Genomic DNA, 18,870 nt, shown 5'->3' on the forward strand with positions numbered 1-18,870 from the left:
TTTTCTCCGTCAGCTCTACAATATCTTTCCAAGGATAATGAGTTTCCTTCCGGGTCCCCAGCATGCACTCTTTAGTAAATGGGAGAAACTGAAAATGTTTATTGCTGGTGTGGTTGAAAACCACAAGAGAGACTGGAATCCTGCAGAAGCAAGAGACTTCATTGATGCTTATCTGCAGGAAATAGAAAAGGTGAGAGAACCTAAGTGTTTTCCTGAGTAGTGTTCTTAAAGAACAAGTGAAAGGATTCTGGTTTCTTATGCTGCTGTGACAAATCAAACTTAGGGGCTTAAATAGACCCACATTTATCAAGGCAAGGTGTTGGCAGGGCTGGCTCCTTCAGTGGCTCTAGGGCAGAATTATTGACTGACTTCTCCAGCGTCTCGAGGCTGCTTGTACTCCATGACTCAGGGCCCCTTCCTCCATCTTCCAAACCATTGATATATCTTCTTCTCTGCCACCATCCTCATGTGGTCTCTTTATGTTCTTCTTGCCTCCTCTTATAGAGACTCTTGTGATTATAATTGAAACACTGGGATGATCCAGGATAATCTTCCCACAAAAATGGACAATTTTTATGGCTCATTTTTCAGCCCACCACAGGGGAAGGATATAGAGATTAGAAATATCATTAGCTTAGAATTGATGATACAATTAGAAATAAAAATATTAGTGTAAGAGTAATTGACTTGAGGTCTTTGAAAAGCCCAAACAACTGCCTTTTCATTTTTCAGTCTCTGTCTTCTACCTGAGTCTGAAGTGCCTGTGCACAAAAGGATGAAGAACCATTGTTTCACTATTACTTGGGCCAATGCCCAGTCTCTCGCCCCTTTCTTTAGCTCCCTAGTACAGAACACAAGTGAAGCTGAGGCAGAGGCCAGAGTTAAGCCTCAAGTGGAGGGACATGTGCCTCTTCCCACATCCTCATATCATCCACTTTCCAATATTATATAGGAGAAGCAAGAAAAAGGCCAGTTTGGATGTATATCATTTAACATAGTGAACCCCCTGGTTAATACTCATCACTGCATCAGTGTTATCATTTTTGTCTCATTAGATTGTTCATTCCTTCTCCTGGAGTTAAAAGAATGGTGCATTTTTTCCCCATCTCCTCTCTTAGTTCACCTTACTCTTACAACATAGATAGAGGCACTGATTCTTCCTGAGAGAAAGAGACTTCACTTGCTATGAGGTGTGCAGATGTGGGATCACACACAGAGCCACATGGACACACTGAAGCTCCTGGAGGATGGTGGTAAAGACGCTGGGGTGCCATGAGGAATGACTGTTAGAATTAGAGAAGTTTAACTGGGGTGATGCGAGAATTGTTGTACTTTAGAGAAATGCATTTTATTCTTTCTGGTATCAATACAAACAGTTGTTGAAAATTTGTTATGTGCCCTTTCTACTCACATAATCTACAGTATAACTTTCAGGGGTGAGTGTTATTATTTCTATTTTACGTATCAGGAAAGTGAAACATAGACAGGCTGATAAGTTTGAGGTTTAGTAACCTGGCCAAGTTGTACAGATAGTGAATGATGTGGCTAATATTGGAACTCAAGACTGTTTTTCAAATGTAATAATAGATTCTCCCAAGTTATAGAAGTAAAATAAATTTATTGTCTCAATTTTCATCTACCAGAGCTAACAGAAGATTCTAGCACTTGGGGCAGGAGGATGCTAATTATATTGGAGTAATAAGTCTCTGCCTCCTGAGATGACCAAAGGGAAAGCCATTTCTCCTGGAGAGGGAGTGGTCTCTCCTCCCATGTTCTGTCTAGGATGAAGCCCCCTATGTTGTGGCCACTAAGAACAGTCTCAATAAACCAATAATCACTGTGCTTTCTAGCATAAGGGCAATGCTACTTCATGTTTCCATGAAGAAAACCTTATCTATAATACCCTGGACCTCTTCTTTGCTGGAACAGAGACAACTTCAACCACCTTGCGGTGGGGACTGCTCTACATGGCCTTGTATCCTGAAATCCAAGGTGAGCACATCAGAGGGTAGGCCTGGGTCAGGTCAGAATACTTCCCTAAATTAGTTCATGTCAATCTCAGTATTCCTAAAGAGTGCTATTTGATTTATCCTCACTATTAAGAAGAGGAACCCGAGGCTCAAAGAGCTTCCAAAACTCACAGCAGGAATGTTGTCCAGCAAGAATTTGCCACCAGATTTGTCTCACACCAGGGTCTACTTCCTACTCATATAACCTCCCTGAAGAGCTAGTCTGGAGAACCTAAAATAGCCATTTTGATCCTGGTTATTCCATTCCTTAGCTTAATCAGGCTTAAGAAAAATTATGGAATACTAGAATAATACAACCTCCTCTTATTTTCCAGAAAAAGTCCAAGCTGAGATTGATAGGGTGCTTGGCCAATCTCAGAAACCAAGCATGGCCGCGCGAGAGTCCATGCCCTACACCAACGCTGTCATCCACGAGGTGCTGAGAATGGGAAACATCCTCCCTCTGAACGTGCCCCGGGAGGTGGCAGTGGACACCACCCTGGCTGGATACCACCTGCCCAAGGTAGTTAGGGCCTCTCTCATAGCCTCAGGTCTCCAAGTTCATATTTGTAAATGGTTGGAGTCTCAATAGGAAATGTGATGTGTTTTCATGTCTTAGGGAAGCACTTAAATAGGGAGAGAGAGATATTAATATTATTGCTGATGTAATAGTAGAATTTTTTTTTCTTGTGGGGTTTTTAGAACGTTAGTTCAAAAAAACGTTAATAGGTGTTGTGGGAAAGTAAGGGGATTCCTAGGTCAAACATGTTTAGGCAAAGATTTGCTGTTTTAGATTTGAGATATCTCAGTGTTTTAATATGTGATGTGCATTGTTAATTCCTGTGGGGAGACAGCAGGCAGCAATTCTCAGTCAGACTTTGCCGTGAGGTCCTTTTCTTTGCCTTGGGAGAGCTTCTCACAGGATATGGACCTGCCACATGTATGTTGGAAAATTCTGCTTCACAATCCTGGTGGTTTAGAATATTGAAATATGAATAAATATTTGAGACCATCTCAAATCACTTTAAAGTGATTTGAACCAAAGTGAACCAAAATCACTTTAAAGTGATGTTTCTAACATAATGTCCCCAAATGTATTTTTCCAGCTCTGATGTACACCCTCTTGATGGGACTGCATCACAAGGGGAAACAATCCAAGTCCGTGTAGTACTAAATATCAGAAAAGGAGAGAAAGGAACGCGTGCTTTTTAAGCAGTAATTATGTGGCATTGGTCTTCCCTGGTGGCTCAGACTGTAAAGAATCTGCCTGCAATGCAGGAGACCCACATTTGATCCCCGGGTCGGGAAGATCCCCTGGAGAAGGGAATGACAGCCCGCTCCAGTATTCTTGCCTGGAGACTCCAATGGAGAGAGTAGCCTGGCGGGCTGCAGTCCATGGGGTTGTACAGAGTCGGACACGGCTGAGCGACAAGCATACACACACCATGTGCCACTGGCTGCTCAGGCTCTCTCAGAACATCTGCATCGGTCCTCAGAATAATTTTGTTATCCTCATTTTACAAATTGGAACTTCAGGCTGAGAGAGTTACTAGTCTTTTAAAGATTTCTCAACTACAAAATGACCACAGTTGGCTTCCAGAAACAGAGATTTTCTGATTCCCAGGCTCATCTTTTTCTGTTCTACACCAAGTTCTCTCCTCAGGGGTTACTTTACTTTGCCTTTAAAAAAGTCTCCCTGCAATTATTCTCTGTGGGGCCCTGTCCTCACAAAGGCAATTCTGCTCTCATTCTGCCCGCCACTCTTAGGACCTCAGCAGACAGCTCTCCTGTGCCCCCGAGTGCCCTCTCTGCACACTGCGCATTCACAGTTCTTTCCTTTCTCACCCCTTGGTCCATCTCTGTGGATCCATTGCAGTTTGTCTGAGTTCCTCTGTGTGTGGAACCTGGGGCTGATATCAAGGCAGAACAGTAGGAACTGCCCCATTGCGTTCCCCTTTGTCCCCATCCTGCAGAGCTGGGAAAAGCAGCTATTCCTGCAATGATTGTGTTTACTATTCTCTTGCTGATTGACCATTTTGTGGGTGAAATCTGAAGTCTAAATGACTTCACAGGTTATCTTTGTATATTCATACCAATTAATTTAGTTCCCGATAACCATTCTAAGTCAATAGACTGGTTATAACAAGTTTTCTTTTCTGATGTAGCATTCTGCAGGCCCAGAAAGCCAAGTAAAACTGAGTTTTAATAGCAGCTCGAATAATCACCCTGAGGGGTGGCATGCGCAGTGCTTCTCCACCCTTCTCTCAGCCCCAAGCGGAGGAGTTCTGAAGCGCTGGCTTCCAGGCCTCTGCAAGCAACCCTCTAGGAGCAAGTGATACTAGACTAAATGCAGAGGAAAAGAAGATAGGGCATTGGGTGCTGAGGAAAGGCAGGTACTTGCTGAAGGATACACGATGAGAATGCTCCTCAAATTGGGTTAAACTTAGGTCACAGAAAGCTAGGTCCTGGTTGATTAGCTCACAATGGTGGAGTAGAAGGACTTGAACTTAACCTTCTTATGCAAACACAAAAACCACAGATATCTTCTGAACAACCACTGACCAAAAAAAAAAAAAAGGAAACCTACCAGAAAAGATACCCTACATCCAAAGATGAAGAAGCCACAGCAAGATGGCACGATTAGGATAAAGTCAAGTCCCATACTCACTGGGTGGGCGGTGCGCAAACAGGAAGCCAATTACGTCACAGAAATTCTGCCACAGAAGTGGAAGCCCTGAGCCCCATGTCAAGTGCCCCAGCCTGGGGGTCTGACAACAGGAGGAAGTGCCCCCACAGAACCTAGCTTTGAAGACCAGCAGGGTTTGATTGCTGGAATTCCACAGGACTGGGGGAAACAGAAGCGCCGCTCTTGGAGGGCACACACAAGGTGGTGTGCACCCCAGGACCCAGGGGAAAAAAGCAGTGACCCCGTAAGAGGCCGGAGCAGACCTACCTGCTAGTATTGGAGGGTGTCCTCGAAAGGCGGGGGGCAGCTGTGGCTCACAGCGGGGACAAACACGCTGGTAACTCCAGCAAATACTCATTGGCATGAAGATACCCAGAGGCTGCCATGCAAAACGGCATGGAAAGGAGTGGGGACAAACGACAGATTGAGAAATTGAAAGAGGCGGGATGTAGTGGGAGTGCAGGTAGAAGGACAGTGGCTCCAAAAGGGCAGGTGATGTGTCCTTAATCTGAGAGTGATGGGAGCTCTTGAAGGCTGTCTGTCAAGTGCCAGGTATGGTGGGTGGACAGGACTAACATGATTAAATCATGTCCAGAGCTAACTCTGCTTTCATTGTGTTGAGAACATTGAAGGGGAAGAGAGGATATAGAGTTGTAGTCAGAGCTACTGTAGGAATGTGTGGACAGCCAAGGTAGTACCTTGGACGTGGCAGTGGGCATAATGCAGGTGACAGAATCAAGAGAAATTTCAAGTAAAATTGACCAGCCTGCCTGAAGGACTGGATGAAGGCAAAAAGGGGGAAAGGGAGGCACTAAGGAGGACTCCTGGGTTTCTTGCTGTGTATCAAAAAGGATAGTGGTTCCTTCCACTGGGTGACCTGATTCTATCATTAAACCTTCTGTGGAATGTGCTAGATAATGGAGGGAGAAACTTAGACAAAGGAGACATTTTTGTTATACAAACGGCCATAGTTACCACTTCACTGAGCAGCTGGGTTGATTTTGGTCCAGAACTGCCTGCCCACTGTCACATGGTTCATACCTGTTGCATACATGTTCATTGATTCATACGTGTTCCCTCCCAAGATCAACACTGAAAGGTCCCTGCAGAGATGCATTCTGCACTAAGAGTAGTCATACTTCCCCGATCAAATTCCCAAAAGACAATTCCAGTCCACAATTTTAAGCTGACCCATGACAAAGAGCTGAGTCGCAGGGGCTGGGCTCTGAAGTAACTGGGTTGGGGAGTTTGAGGGAGTTTGGGGTGCCGTCAGCATTGATGTAGGAGACCGGGGGGCTGCTGCCCCATCCCACACGCGTGTTGTGTGTGTCATGAGTCTTTTCTGCCTTCTCCAGGGCACCATGGTCACGACCAACCTGACTGCACTGCACAGGGACCCTGCAGAGTGGGCCACCCCTGACACATTCAATCCAGAGCATTTTCTGGAGAATGGGCAGTTTAAAAAAAGGGAATCCTTTCTGCCTTTTTCAATAGGTGAGTAGAAAAAATTAGGAGTGCGGGAACCCAGAGTCTCTCTCTCTTTACCCTTCCCTACTCTTCTCCTTGTGAGGCTTTGCTTTAGTTGGAATGTCTCTAGATCGCCCTGCCCAGCGGGACTCACTCTTGCTGCGATTCCATCTTAGGAGTCCCTGGGTGGAGCATCACGAGGACTCATGCCCTTACTTCCTAAGCCCTGGCTTGACTCTGGTGGAGATTTCACCATCAAGTTGTTCTGTCCCCAGAACACCAGAGACAGAAGCTTAGCCTCTGCCTGTTACCCACAAAGAAGGTTAGAACCTCACCATCTTCATAGAGCTTTAAGTTCCATGATCCTTTTGGCTGCCCACTCACAAAACTAAAGCTATTTTCTAAGAAAGAGGTTGGAGGAGGTTCCGGTAAAGGGGCCGCTTCCTTATCATTATGGGCATCACAAGTGACTCTGGGTGCCATGGACTTAAGCAGATGAGGTTCTACTCTATCCGTTTTCTGATGAGGTCCCTTTGCCTTTCTAAATTCTAATAACCCTTTAAAAATCTAGTTAATACATTTACATGGTGCACAACTTGAAATGTACAAAAGAGAATGCAGACAAAACGCTTTCTCTCATGTTTCCCAGCCTGCCTGTTAAAAAAGGGTGTTTTAACTCATAACAACGTGAAGTGAGTAGCAAAAGTCTCCATATATACCAGATAACGAGTTAAGTATGTTGCTGACATCGTTTCAAATAAATTCCCAAATCCTTAATTCTATAAATGTTTCCTAAGCACTTATTTTGTGTCAAGCATTCAGCCTGGAGGATATGACAATGATTAGGTAGCGGGGGAAAAACAATGCAACTCCCATGGACCACGTCTTGTAGTGTAACCTTACATGGTTCAAATTCCTGTCACCACATTGGGGTTAAGGAAGGAAACTGAAGCTTAGAAGGGCCAACTGTGGTATCTACAGTAATAAAGCTCATAGAAGCAGAGCTAGAACTCAGTGTTGAACATGTTTATCAAATACTGAAGCCTGTGCTCTTCCTAGCAGTGTGTTCTTTAAAAAGTAACTAAATGCTAGTGAGTTAACACTCTGAAATTCATAGTAGTTTTCTAATCATTAATTTAAATTAAATATAGATTGATTATCTGCAACAGTATAATTTTGCTGATCATGACACAAAGGCACAGTAAGGGAGGGATTGGAATTTGAACCCACATAGACGTGATGCAGAGCCCAGGTTTCCTGCTGTAGGACTCTGTCCTGCGTGTATCTAGACTGATTCTAATTAGATCTTCTGTGTCTTTCTCACTCTCATTCTATGCTACCATTGCTCATTTTGACAAGTCACTTTTCAACATGAAAGCAGACATGAGATGTAGGAAAACCTTTCAGTCTTCCTGTCTACAAGAGCTTCCAATTTCCTATTATAGTACAAAGCTTCAGGTGCTTTATTTAAGTATGAAATTATTCTCGCCTCACTGGTTTTGTTGTTATTGCTGTTTTTATTCAAAGTTGTATCATACTCTTCTAATTATAGATTTCATTGGCAAGCAAATTGTTTTATTTACTACTTTGCTAATGCTAAGTCACTTCAGTCATGTCCGACTCTGTGTGACCCCATAGACGGCAGCCCACCAGGCTCCGCAGTCCCTGGGATTCTCTAGGCAAGAACACTGGAGTGGGTTGCCATTTCCTTCTCCAACGCATGAAAGAGAAAAGTGAAAGTGAAGTCGCTCAGTCGTGTCCGACTCTTAGCGACCCCATGGACTGCAGCCTACCAGGCTCCTCTGTCCATGGATTTTCCAGGCAGGAGTACTGGAGTGGGGTGCCATTGCCTTCTCCGATTTGCTACTTAAAAAACCCAATTATTAGCAGTTAAAGGGATCAGTATCTAACTTGCAATATAAGGAAATTAGGATTCAGAGAAAGTTGTTTCTCATCCAAGGTCATCTGCCCAAGGAATTGGCAGAAAAGGGCCAAAGACTCAAGTTTCTGGTTTCTTTTTAAATTTTTATTGATGTATAGTTGATTTACATTATTGTATTAGTTTCAAGTGTACAGAAAAGTGGTTCCGTTATACATACATTTATATCTTTTTTCCTACTTTTTTTCCCCTTACTGATTATTACAAAATATTTAGTATAGTTCCTGTGCTATACAGTAGGTCCTTGGTGGTTATATTTAAGTTCTGATCTAGTGCTCTTGCTAACACAATTAGAACGTTACTTATTTTCCTAAAGTAACTTCCATTTTAAGATTCACTGAGTTCCTATGTATATATATTGATCATTATATTACTACATAATAAAGTCAAGAACTCAGTTACTTAAAATAATATGTATTATTGCTCCCAAGTCTACAATTGAGCCTGGGAGCTCGACTGATCTTAGCTGGGCTTCCTTGCCTGTTTGGAAGGTCAACTGGCTGAAGGCTGATCTAAGATGACCCTGGCTGGGACAACAGGGCTCTTTTCTAGGTTTTTTCCCTCCAGCAGGTTAGCCCAGCTGGTGTACTTGTGGAAGATATGACCACAGGTGGGAGAACAGAAGCACACAGTGCCTCCAAAAGGCCTAGCTGGGAACTAGTGACCATCACTGCGACTGCATTCTGCTGCCCATGCAGATTATAGCCCCAGTTCAAAGGAAAGGGAAAACAGCACAATTTGGGGGAAAGAGCTATGAATCACATTGCAAATGATGGGGGTACAGGGAGAGGGTAGAACTTGGAGCCACTGTTGCAATCAAGAGTTCTCACAAGCTGTCTTTCTGCCTAAGAGTCAAATCTAGAAAAGGCAAGCATTTTGGGGATACTCTCAGCTATTACAGAATGAGGGCTAGCTGAACACAGCAGAATATAGAAACCTGAAAAATGCACTGAGTCACAAAGTCAACACAGCTGTCAGGTTTTTCGCACCCCACTCCCATCTTCGGGGCACTGTTGGTTTGCCTCATTCTTGATCCAGCACTTTGTAAAGAAAACTTCCTTGAAGGAATGGGATGCGGAAAGCTCCTTCCCTTCTCTTGGAAAGACGATCAGGTGTGGAATTAGGATGTATGCACAGTCAACTATTATTGCAAACTTGTATTTTCTTCATGTAAGGTTTTCCCCTTTGAGCCAACAAAACAGCAAACAACTTGAAAAGCAAGAGGCTGAATCCTCATTTTCAAAAAGAAATAATTAGATCATAGGAGATAAGATTAGAAAGATCTTTTTTCAAAAGCCCTAGGCCAGTTCTCTCATTCCTAGTGAGGCAATTGACCTGGTTAGTGATGGCCAGCTAGTGGAAGCACCAAGGAGAAGGCTATGTTTCCCGTAGTCCAGGATGAAGACTTGAAGTAAAGTAGCCCTACTTTTCATGGTTTATAAATCATGTCTCCTGTCTTACTGGTATCCTTTCCCAGCCACATACTGTGGGTAGGAGAAAGATTACTTCACAAGTTTGACAAGTGAGAATTGTTTATGTCAGTGAGAATAAAGGATTTACTCATAGCCCAGAGCTGGGTACTGATGGGACCAGTACTGTAACACTGGTTGCTGACTCTGTGGGTCCAATTTTGTCACAATATCTGAATTCTTCTAGAAAAATCTTGGGTATTTACAACTGATGTGGTATCGTTTGAACCAATTTTTTCATTGTTCCATTAGTGATGGATAAAGAAATCAGAATGAGAGGAACAGAAATGATTAGACGTGTGCTGGTGGGAAGCACAGAAACAGAATTATATAAAAATGGCATAATTCTGAAGCATATTTTGATTTATTAAACACTTTTGCAGCTACTCTCTGATTTTATTTCCTCAACAAGTGGTTTCAGGCAAAGGACAAAATGGAAGCATGCTACATTGCTGCTTTCCAAGAATATTTCATTACTTGGGGAAACATGAAAAAGCGGCACCCAGAATTAACTACAGAGAGTCATGCCAGTGAGGGTGTACAGCAGAATCTTTTCAAAGACAGATAGGCAATATGTCAAAATGTTAACAAGGGTTTTGTCTGGATTATAGGATTACAGACATCTTTTATATTTTTCACACATTTTCTTCATTTTTCCAGTAAACATGCATTACTTAGGGAGAAAGTAAGTTATGAAAACACCCACAAGAGAGATGGTGGTAGAGCCCTGTGTGGGGTGTTGTAGCCCAAGTCAGGGAGGAAAACATCATGAAGGGGAAGGGGTGAGGGAAGCCTGGAGCAGGTGAACACAGGTGGGATGAGATGGAGTCTTCCTTCTGTCCTATGGGCAGTGGGAGTGGGGTCCTATGGCAGTGAGATTCCCAGTTATTAAGGCAGGAAACCTGCCATAGGGAAAAGTGCCTCCTGCTTGAGAAACTTTGACATTCATTTGCTTATACTTTTCATCAGTCTTCTTCCGAAAATTGAAAAAAAAAAAATGCAAAATTTTGCTTTTTGTCTGCTTTTGTCCTTATCATTTGCTAATGGATTTTTGAAAGACTTTTGACGACATTTGTAGGTCGACCCAACCCCTCGCTTGTTTCATCCACACCCTGTACCTTCGTCCTGTGCCTCACCAGTCTGATCCTTGAAGGCAATGGAGTGTGTGATTGTGGAGTGAACTCGCTGGACTTAGGTTACACCGGGTGGTTGTGATCAAATAAACAGTGCGTAAAGGCCCAGGACCAGGCAGGCCCTCACTTTGCTCAGGTTTTACAAGATGTGGTGGAAGACTTCCATCCTTTCCGGACACAGATACCATCTGAGGAGGTAACTCATCTTATATTTTTGTCTTTTAGGAAAGCGGATGTGCCTTGGAGAACAGTTGGCCAGGACTGAGTTGTTTATTTTCTTTACTTCACTTCTGCAAAAATTTACTTTCAGGCCTCCAGAGAATGAGAAGCTGAGCCTGAAGTTCAGAATGAGCATGACCCTCTCCCCACTCAGCCACCGCCTCTGTGCTATTCCTAGGGCGTGATATTGCAGGGAAGGGGAGGAAAGCTGGAAGAATGGGCATGTCCCCTCAAGGCAGGGGCCCTGCTCAGAAATGAGGGAGCTGCATCCAGAGCCTCTAGGACAGGTCACAGGAGCTGGACTCAGACGGAACTGGATCCAAACCTCAGCTTTGTCATCTTCAGTGGAGCCTTAGGAAATCAGTTACTTTGTGAGTGATTTGCCATTTCATCTAGGAGATTTAATCAATCTTGAGCACGCTTTGGAAGGACTGATGCTGAAACTGAAGCTCCAATACTCTGGCCACCTGATGCCAACGACTGATTCATTGGAAAAGACCCTGATGCTGGGAAAGAGTCAGGGCAGGAGGAGAAGAGGGCGGCAGAGGATGAGATGGTTGGATGGCATCACCAATTCAATGGACATGAACTTGGGCAAACTCTGGGAGATGGTGAGGGACAGGTGTAAAGTATGGAGTTAGAGTAGGTGAGGTTCAGAAAAAGAATGAGACTGGCACTCTACAGGAACAGATCACCTTTAATGCGGCGAGAAGGGGCAGCAGTCAGATTAGCGAGCTGCTTCACTTATCTAAGAAAAGAGTAAGTATATATAAGCATGTATGTAGAAAGCCCCCTTAAGGGGGCCTGTTCTTCTCCAAGGTTGCTGGGAGTAGTTATCTCTTAAACAGCTGGGGCAAGGAGTTCTGGAGATTGGCCAGAGGCTGGGCCGGCTTGGAGCTGGGCGTAATCAACCTAATGTCTATTTTTCCTTCTGGTGAGAGAGTTCTTTGTTTTGCCTAGAAAGGTGGGGAGGACCTGGAGGGGAGTTTTAATTCCAGGTTACCTTTAGCCATGCAACTTTCCTTCATTCCAGGCTTTAAGGAATATATATAAAAAGAGAAAGAGATGCGGGTGCCGTTAATGTTAGCGCTTCTTCGTGCTGATAAATGAGGGTCAGGGGTTTGTAGTTTGGGGGGAAGGAAGTCTAAGTCCCATAGTGTTGATTTTTTATTCTCGCCATCAGGGTTTCAAGCATAAGAACAGTCTTGACTTGGTCTCGAGAGATGGCCCGAATCCGTTCTTGGAGAAACCTTTGAAAGAGATTGAAGAGACAGGGTCTAAATAAAAGGAATAAATGATAAGTACCAATGGTCCCAAGAAAGGGAGTAACCAAAGGAGGGCCTGTTGGAATGGGTTTTGGGGAGTCTAAAGGTTTTTTAACTCTTTTTTGCGGTGTTCAATTCTGTCTCTAAGTTCTTTGACTTTGCCCTGGAGTATGCCTATTTCATTAACAAAATAGCAGCAGTCTTACCCTAGAAAAAGGCAGGTCCCTCCCTTTTCTGTGGTGAGTAGGTCCAGGGCTCGCCTATTTTGTAGGGCCACAGAAGCCAATGAGTTAATTTGTCTTTGGACTGAAATGAAGGACTCTGCTGCTTGCTCCATATCCTCATTAAGTTCTTGGGACAGTTTGTAGTAAAAATGGCCTGAGGTCGAGATGCCCCCAATGCCAGTGCCTAGGGCTGCTGCTGTGTCAGTCCCAATCAGGAGGGGCTATGACAGCTCGTCTTTTTGTGGGAAAGTTCTCCTTGGGGGTAGACTATTTGTTCTACTTCTTTGAGGAATGTTGGACCTGGGGTCAGGAAGACCATGATGCAAGGTCCAAGGGGATCAAGGGGGAGACGTGAATATGCATAGGTCCCACAGAGAATGAAGATTCCTGGGTTGGTGCAATTATTTGTGCTGTTCCAAAGAACTCAAGTGGAACAGAAGGAGGGAGCGGAGATTGTAAGACCAGTGTAGTTAGGACGAGAGTAGTTGATACAGGTTAGGTTTGAAGAGGCTGAGAGCAGGACATTGTCAGAGACTGGCCCAATGAGTTGTGTGGTTTTTTGGGGGGAAGGGGAGATATAGTTGTTCTGTGACAGCCAGGTTGAGGATAAGGGAATTGCTATGTGTGGTGAGGGAGACAGTGACACGTATATCCAACACTGGGATGTTTGTTGTGTGTACTGGAAGAATTGGAAAGAAGAGCTGAGAAGGCAGGTAAGGTGTTGGTTATCAGAGGGAGGTTTTAGGAGAGGCCGTAATTGCGAAAGGAGGTCTAGGCGTTTATAAGGCTCAGGGGTCACCTGTAACTGGGAAATTAAGTTCTTTATAACTTTTTTTTTTCTTTTTTTATTTTGATCTAGTATCCCACCCCCGTCTGAGTACCCCAGTGGGTAATGGGATAGAAACATATGTTTTTTTCCATTTGGCTTATGGCAGGTACTCACGAAACTTCCTCTCTTTTGTACTTTAACAGTGGATAGGGTATTGGACTGTCTCCCCCCGAGGTTCATGGTGCATGGTCTTGGAGCCCTATTATAACATAAGGAATGAACTTAGGAATAAATGTCTAAGCAGGGGCAGGGACTAGCCAGAAGGCTGGGGAGTGCAGCAAGGATAAGGAACAGAGGAGCCATGATTCTGTTAGTTAGGCAGTGCAGAGGAAATAATACCCTGTAGGCGATACCAACAGAAAGACGAAGGGTAAGTGACCAGTCCTGAAGGGAGATAGTTATTAGGCCTATAGCAAGGACTAAGATTAAGAGTGCAGTTATAGTTAGAGAGACGGGAAGAGGCCAGTCAGGGCGAGGGGCAGAAGGTCCCAAGTTGGTGGTTGCTTGAATCTGAGGAGGGAACAGTGTTCATTAGGATGTAGAATGATGTAGAGAATGAGAGTAAAGAAATCAGTTTCTTCTGGAGTCAGGTTGTAAAAGGTTCCCTGAAGTCACAGTTGAGATACTAGCATGGTCAGGTCTTCGAGGGAGGTTCCTGTCAGGGCACTGGTCCAGAGGTCTTGTAGTAGTTGGGTCAGGAACAGCTGTAGGTTGAAGAGTGTCCAGGTCATTCAGTGTCTTCTTGGATGGTTGACAGAGGTTGTCACCGGGTGATTTTTAAGGAGGTAGGTCCAGTGAGAGAGACCTGAGAGGGGTCAGTTAAGGAGGGCAGCACAGGATCAGAAGTGACCCGTTTTAGGTGAGAGAGGTTTACCCAGGAGGTGACTCCAGTGGGTAATGCGATAGAAATATAAGGGGCTTTGTTGTTTTTTTGGCAAAGGCAGTTTAATGTCTTAAGAAACTGGTATCATGCACAAAACTCTCTTCTACTTGCTGCTGCTGCTGCTAAGTCGCTTCAGTCGTGTCCGACTCTGTGCGACCCCACAGACGGCAGCCCACCAGGTTCCCCCGTCCCTGGGATTCTCCAGGCAAGAACACTGGAGTGGGTTGCCATTTCCTTCTACTTGCCACAAACCTTTTTTACACTTTCTGTATTCATCACTTTATTTGTCCATTCATAGAACAGCCAATCTATAAGCCATACTTCCTTTTTCTCTTAATAAAATGTAATTCTATTTCTTATACCTTTTTTAGTGAAAACATGCATCTTACTTTCTTTCAGAAACCATGAACTGTTGTTTAGCTCATTTATAAATTAACCTCAGCAATATTATCCAGAGACAAAGACATACACTGAGACATACATGTATATCCAGGCAGACAGAGATCTCACAGTCTTCTCCTTTAAGATTTAAAAGATCTCTTTGCCCTCTTTTTTTTTTTTGGCTTGAAGTTGTACTAATCTGTCTAAGGCTGACATCTCAGGCAAAGTGGGTTGTCTGTTTCGATAATGTGATAAGAGTTAACTATAGGCTTTTGCCAAGGCATGTTTCTATTATATCAGGGTTGGAGCTGTTGGGTCAGGAACAGCTGTAGGTTGAAGAGAGTCCAGGTCATTCAGTGTCTTCTTGGACAGTCGACAGAGGCTGTCACGGGTGACTTTTAAGGAGGAAGGTTCTGTGAGGGAGGCCTGATAGGGGTCAAATAAGGAGGGCAGCGCAGGATGAGAAGTGACCCGTTTTAGGCGAGAGAGGTGTACCCAGGAAGTGACCTTCTCGAGTTTAGCTGCAGTTGGGGTAAGCAGGATGATTTTGAATGGTCCCTGCCACTTTGGGTTTAGGTCACCTGGGGGATTATCTGACAGATAGACCATGTCTCTAATTTGTAAAGGGGGCAAGGGGGCTTGGGGGTCAGGGGCAGGCAGGTAGTGGTTGATGAATTTCCAGAGGGCATTGTGGAGTTCTGCCAGCAGAGGGGAGTGTAGGAAGCTTGGTATGGGAGGAGCTTCAGCAGGGAGTCCAGGAAAGAGCATGGGCCTTCCTTATATCACCTCAAAGGGGCTCAGCCCCAGGGGCTTTTTGGGCAAAGCCCGCACTCTGAGGAGAACAATAGACAAAAGTTTTAGTCCAATCCAGATGTACCTCGAGGGTTAATTTGGTAAGAGTTTCTTTGATTATTCTATTCATCCTTTCTACCTTTCCTGAGGACTGGGGACGATATGGAATGTGAAATTTCCAGGGTATCTGTAAGAATTGGACAAGTTGTTGGGTGACCTTGGATGTAAATTTTGGGCCCTTATCAGACTGTAGGGATGAAGGCAGGCCAAACCTGGGGATAATTTTTGTGAGGAGGATTTGGGCCACAGTGTGGGCTCTTTTGTTTGTAGTGGGAAATGTTTCTACCCATCCCGAAAAAGTGTCCACAAGGACCAGGAGGTATCTGAATTGCCGAACCGGGGACATATGAGTAAAGTCTATCTGCCAGTCTATCTGCCAGCTGGGAGGCTGTCTCGCATTTGATGAGTTGGAAAGGAGGTAGGTTTAAGGTTGGAATTGGGCTTAATACGTTGACATGTTTCACAGGAGCAGGTAAGGTTATCTAAATATTGTTGGTCAGCAGTGAATATGGGGAAGTAGTTATGGAGGAACTGTTGGAGTGTCTTGGATGAGGGATGAAAGAGTGAATGTAGATAAGAGAGGATTTTTTTGGTGGTGGGAGGGTCGGATGGAGTCAGAGCTAAGATGACAGGGTGCTGGAGGAAGGGATGAGACAGGGCTATCTCTTTTGTCTTCTGGTCTGCAGCATTGTTGTAGGCTGATATGAGACTTCTCTTTTGATGTCCCCTACAGTGGAGGATGGCAGCTTTGTTTGGTAAGAGTGCTGCTTCTAGAAGTTGTGGATGAGGTCTGAGTTAATAATGGGGGATCCCTTTTGGGTTTGGAAACCTCTCTCTCTCCGTATTAGGATGTTTGAGTGAAGTATGTTATAGGCATATTTGGAGTCTGTGTGGATGTTAACCCTTAGATTTTTAGCCAGAGTCAAAGCTCTGGTGAAAGCTATCAGTTCTGCCTGTTGGGAGGTGGTGTGAGGTGGCAGAGGTGAAGCTTCAATTGTCTGGGTCTCATAATTGTGACAAAGGTCCACCTGGATAATGGCATATCCTGCTGCGAAGGGTGGGGATTTTTGAGAGCTGCCATCAACAAACCAGTTGATGTCTGGAGTGTCTGGGTCTAGGATGGGCTGTTAAATGTTGAAAGGAGTTTTGGATAAGATCTACTGGTCAACCACTTGTAAAAGAATGAAGCTAGAACACTTTCTAATACCATACACAAAAATAAACTCAAAATGGATTAAAGATCTACACATAAGACCAGAAACTATAAAACTCTTAGAGGAGAACATAGGCAAAACACTCTCCGACATACATCACAGCAGGCTCGTCTATGACCCACCTCCCAGAATACTGGAAATAAAAGCAAAAATAAACAAATGGAATCTAATTAAAATTAAAAGCTTCTGCACAACAAAAGAAACTATAAGCAAGGTGAAAGGACAGCCTTCAGAATGGGAGAAAATAATAGCAAATGAAGCAACAGACAAACAACTAATCTCAAAAATATACAAGCAACTCCTCCAGCTCAATTCCAGAAAAATAAACGACCTAATAAAAAAATGGGCCAAAGAACTAAATAGACATTTCTCCAAAGAAGACATACAGATGGCTAACAAACACATGAAAAGATGCTCAACATCACTCATTATCAGAGAAATGCAAATCAAAACCACAATGAGGTACCATTTCATGCCAGTCAGAATGGCTGTGATCCAAAAGTCTACAAGCAGTAAATGCTGTAGAGGATGTGAAGAAAAGGGAACCCTCTTACACTGTTGGTGGGAATGCAAACTAGTACAGCCACTATGGAGAACAGTGTGGAGATTCCTTAAAAAGCTGGAAATAGAACTGCCATATGACCCAGCAAGCCCCCTGCTGGGCATACACACCAAGGAAACCAGAATTGAAAGAGACATGTGTACCCCAATGTTCATCGCAGCACTGTTTATAATAGCCAGGACATGGAAGCAACCTAGATGCCCATCAGCAGATGAATGGATAAGAAAGCTGTGGTACATATACACAATGGAGTATTACTCAACCATTAAAAAGAATACATTTGAATCAGTTCTAATGAGATGGATGAAACTGGAACCTATTATACAGAGTGAAGTAAGCCAGAAAGAAAAACACCAATACAGTATACTAACGCATATATAGGGAATTTAGAAAGATGGTAACAATAACCCTGTGTACGAGACAGCAAAAGAGACACTGATGTATAGATCAGTCTTATGGACTCTGTGGGAGAGGGAGAGGGTGGGGAGATTTGGGAGAATAGCATTGAAACATGTATAATATCATGTATGAAATGAGTCGCCAGTCCAGGTTCGATGCACGGTACTGGATGCTTGGGGCTGGTGCACTGGGACGACCCAGAGGGAGGGGAGGGGAGGGAGGAGGGAGGAGGGTTCAGGATGGGGGATGCGGGTATACCTGTGGCAGATTCATTTCGATATTTGGCAAAACTAATACAATATTGTAAAATTTAAAAATAAAATTAAAAAAAAAAAAAGTGAAGAGGAACTTTCATTTTTTTTCGTTTTTTCGCAACTAAAAAGCCTGTTGATGAAAGTGAAAGAGGAGAGTGAAAAAGTTCGCTTAAAGCTCAACATTCAGAAAACAAAGATCATGGCATCTGGTCCCATCACTTCATGGGAAATAGATGGGGAAACAGTGGAAAAAGTGTCAGACTTTATCTTTCTGGGCTCCAAAATCACTGCAGATGGTGATTGCAGCCATGAAATTAAAAGATGCTTACTCCTTGGAAGGAAAGTTATGACCAACCTAGATAGCATATTGAAAAGCAGAGACATTACTTTGCCAACAAAGGTCCGTCTACTCAAGACTATGGTTTCTCCAGTGGTCATGTATGGATGTGAGAATTGGGCTGTGAAGAAAGCTGAGCGCCAAAGAATTGATGCTTTTGAACTGCGGTGTTGGAGAAGACTCTTGAGAGTGCCTTGGACTGCAAGGAGACCCAAGCAGCCCATTCTAAAGGAGATCAGCCCTGGGTGTTCTTTGGAAGGAATGATGCTAAAGCTGAAACTCCAGTACTTTGGCCACCTCATGCAAAGAGTTGACTCATTGGAAAAGACTCTGATGCTGGGAGGGATTGGGGGTAGGAGGAAAAGGGGATGACAGAGGATGAGATAGCTGGATGGCATCACCGACTTGATGGACGTGAGTTTGAGTGAACTCCAGGAGTTGGTGATGGACAGGGAGGCCTGGCGTGCTGTGATTCATGAGGTCGCAAAGAGTTGGACACAACTGAGCGACTGAATTGAACTGAATACTTTCTCAGACTTAGCCTCCAGTTATTTCTATACCCTTTTTCTATGCCATTTGATCTCTTCCTCACTGGCTTCACAGAGCAATTACTGTCCTTCCTATAGACCACAGGGAATGGAGTTCTTAACCAGTTATCTGAACAGTTATGCTCTGAAGGAAATATGGCATACACTTCCTTCAATATTCAAAAGTGCACTTGCAGATAAGTAGGATTTTTTAAATCTTA

The 18,870-nt window shown here is 43.9% G+C and overlaps 1 protein-coding gene across 3 annotated transcripts in view; it reads left to right on the forward strand.

The window, feature by feature from the left end:
* LOC113889807 (cytochrome P450 2J2-like) overlaps positions 1–18,870 on the forward strand; it is a 38,954-nt gene that overhangs the window by 9,747 nt on the left and 10,337 nt on the right. Inside the window, exons 5-9 of one of the 3 annotated variants that reach the window (XM_027537085.1) lie at positions 14–190; positions 1,851–1,992; positions 2,345–2,532; positions 6,051–6,189; positions 6,339–7,108. In XM_027537085.1, the coding sequence (XP_027392886.1) occupies positions 14–190; positions 1,851–1,992; positions 2,345–2,532; positions 6,051–6,189; positions 6,339–6,385 (693 nt within the window). In that variant the 3' untranslated portion in view covers positions 6,386–7,108. Of the gene's footprint in view, positions 1–13; positions 191–1,850; positions 1,993–2,344; positions 2,533–6,050; positions 6,190–6,338; positions 7,109–10,928; positions 11,420–18,870 lie in introns of those variants that run through there. The other 2 variants (XM_027537083.1, XM_027537084.1) reach the window with 2 other exon arrangements.

Source organism: Bos indicus x Bos taurus, chromosome 3, assembly GCF_003369695.1.
Source record: "Bos indicus x Bos taurus breed Angus x Brahman F1 hybrid chromosome 3, Bos_hybrid_MaternalHap_v2.0, whole genome shotgun sequence".
Classification (NCBI taxonomy): Eukaryota; Metazoa; Chordata; class Mammalia; order Artiodactyla; family Bovidae; genus Bos; species Bos indicus x Bos taurus.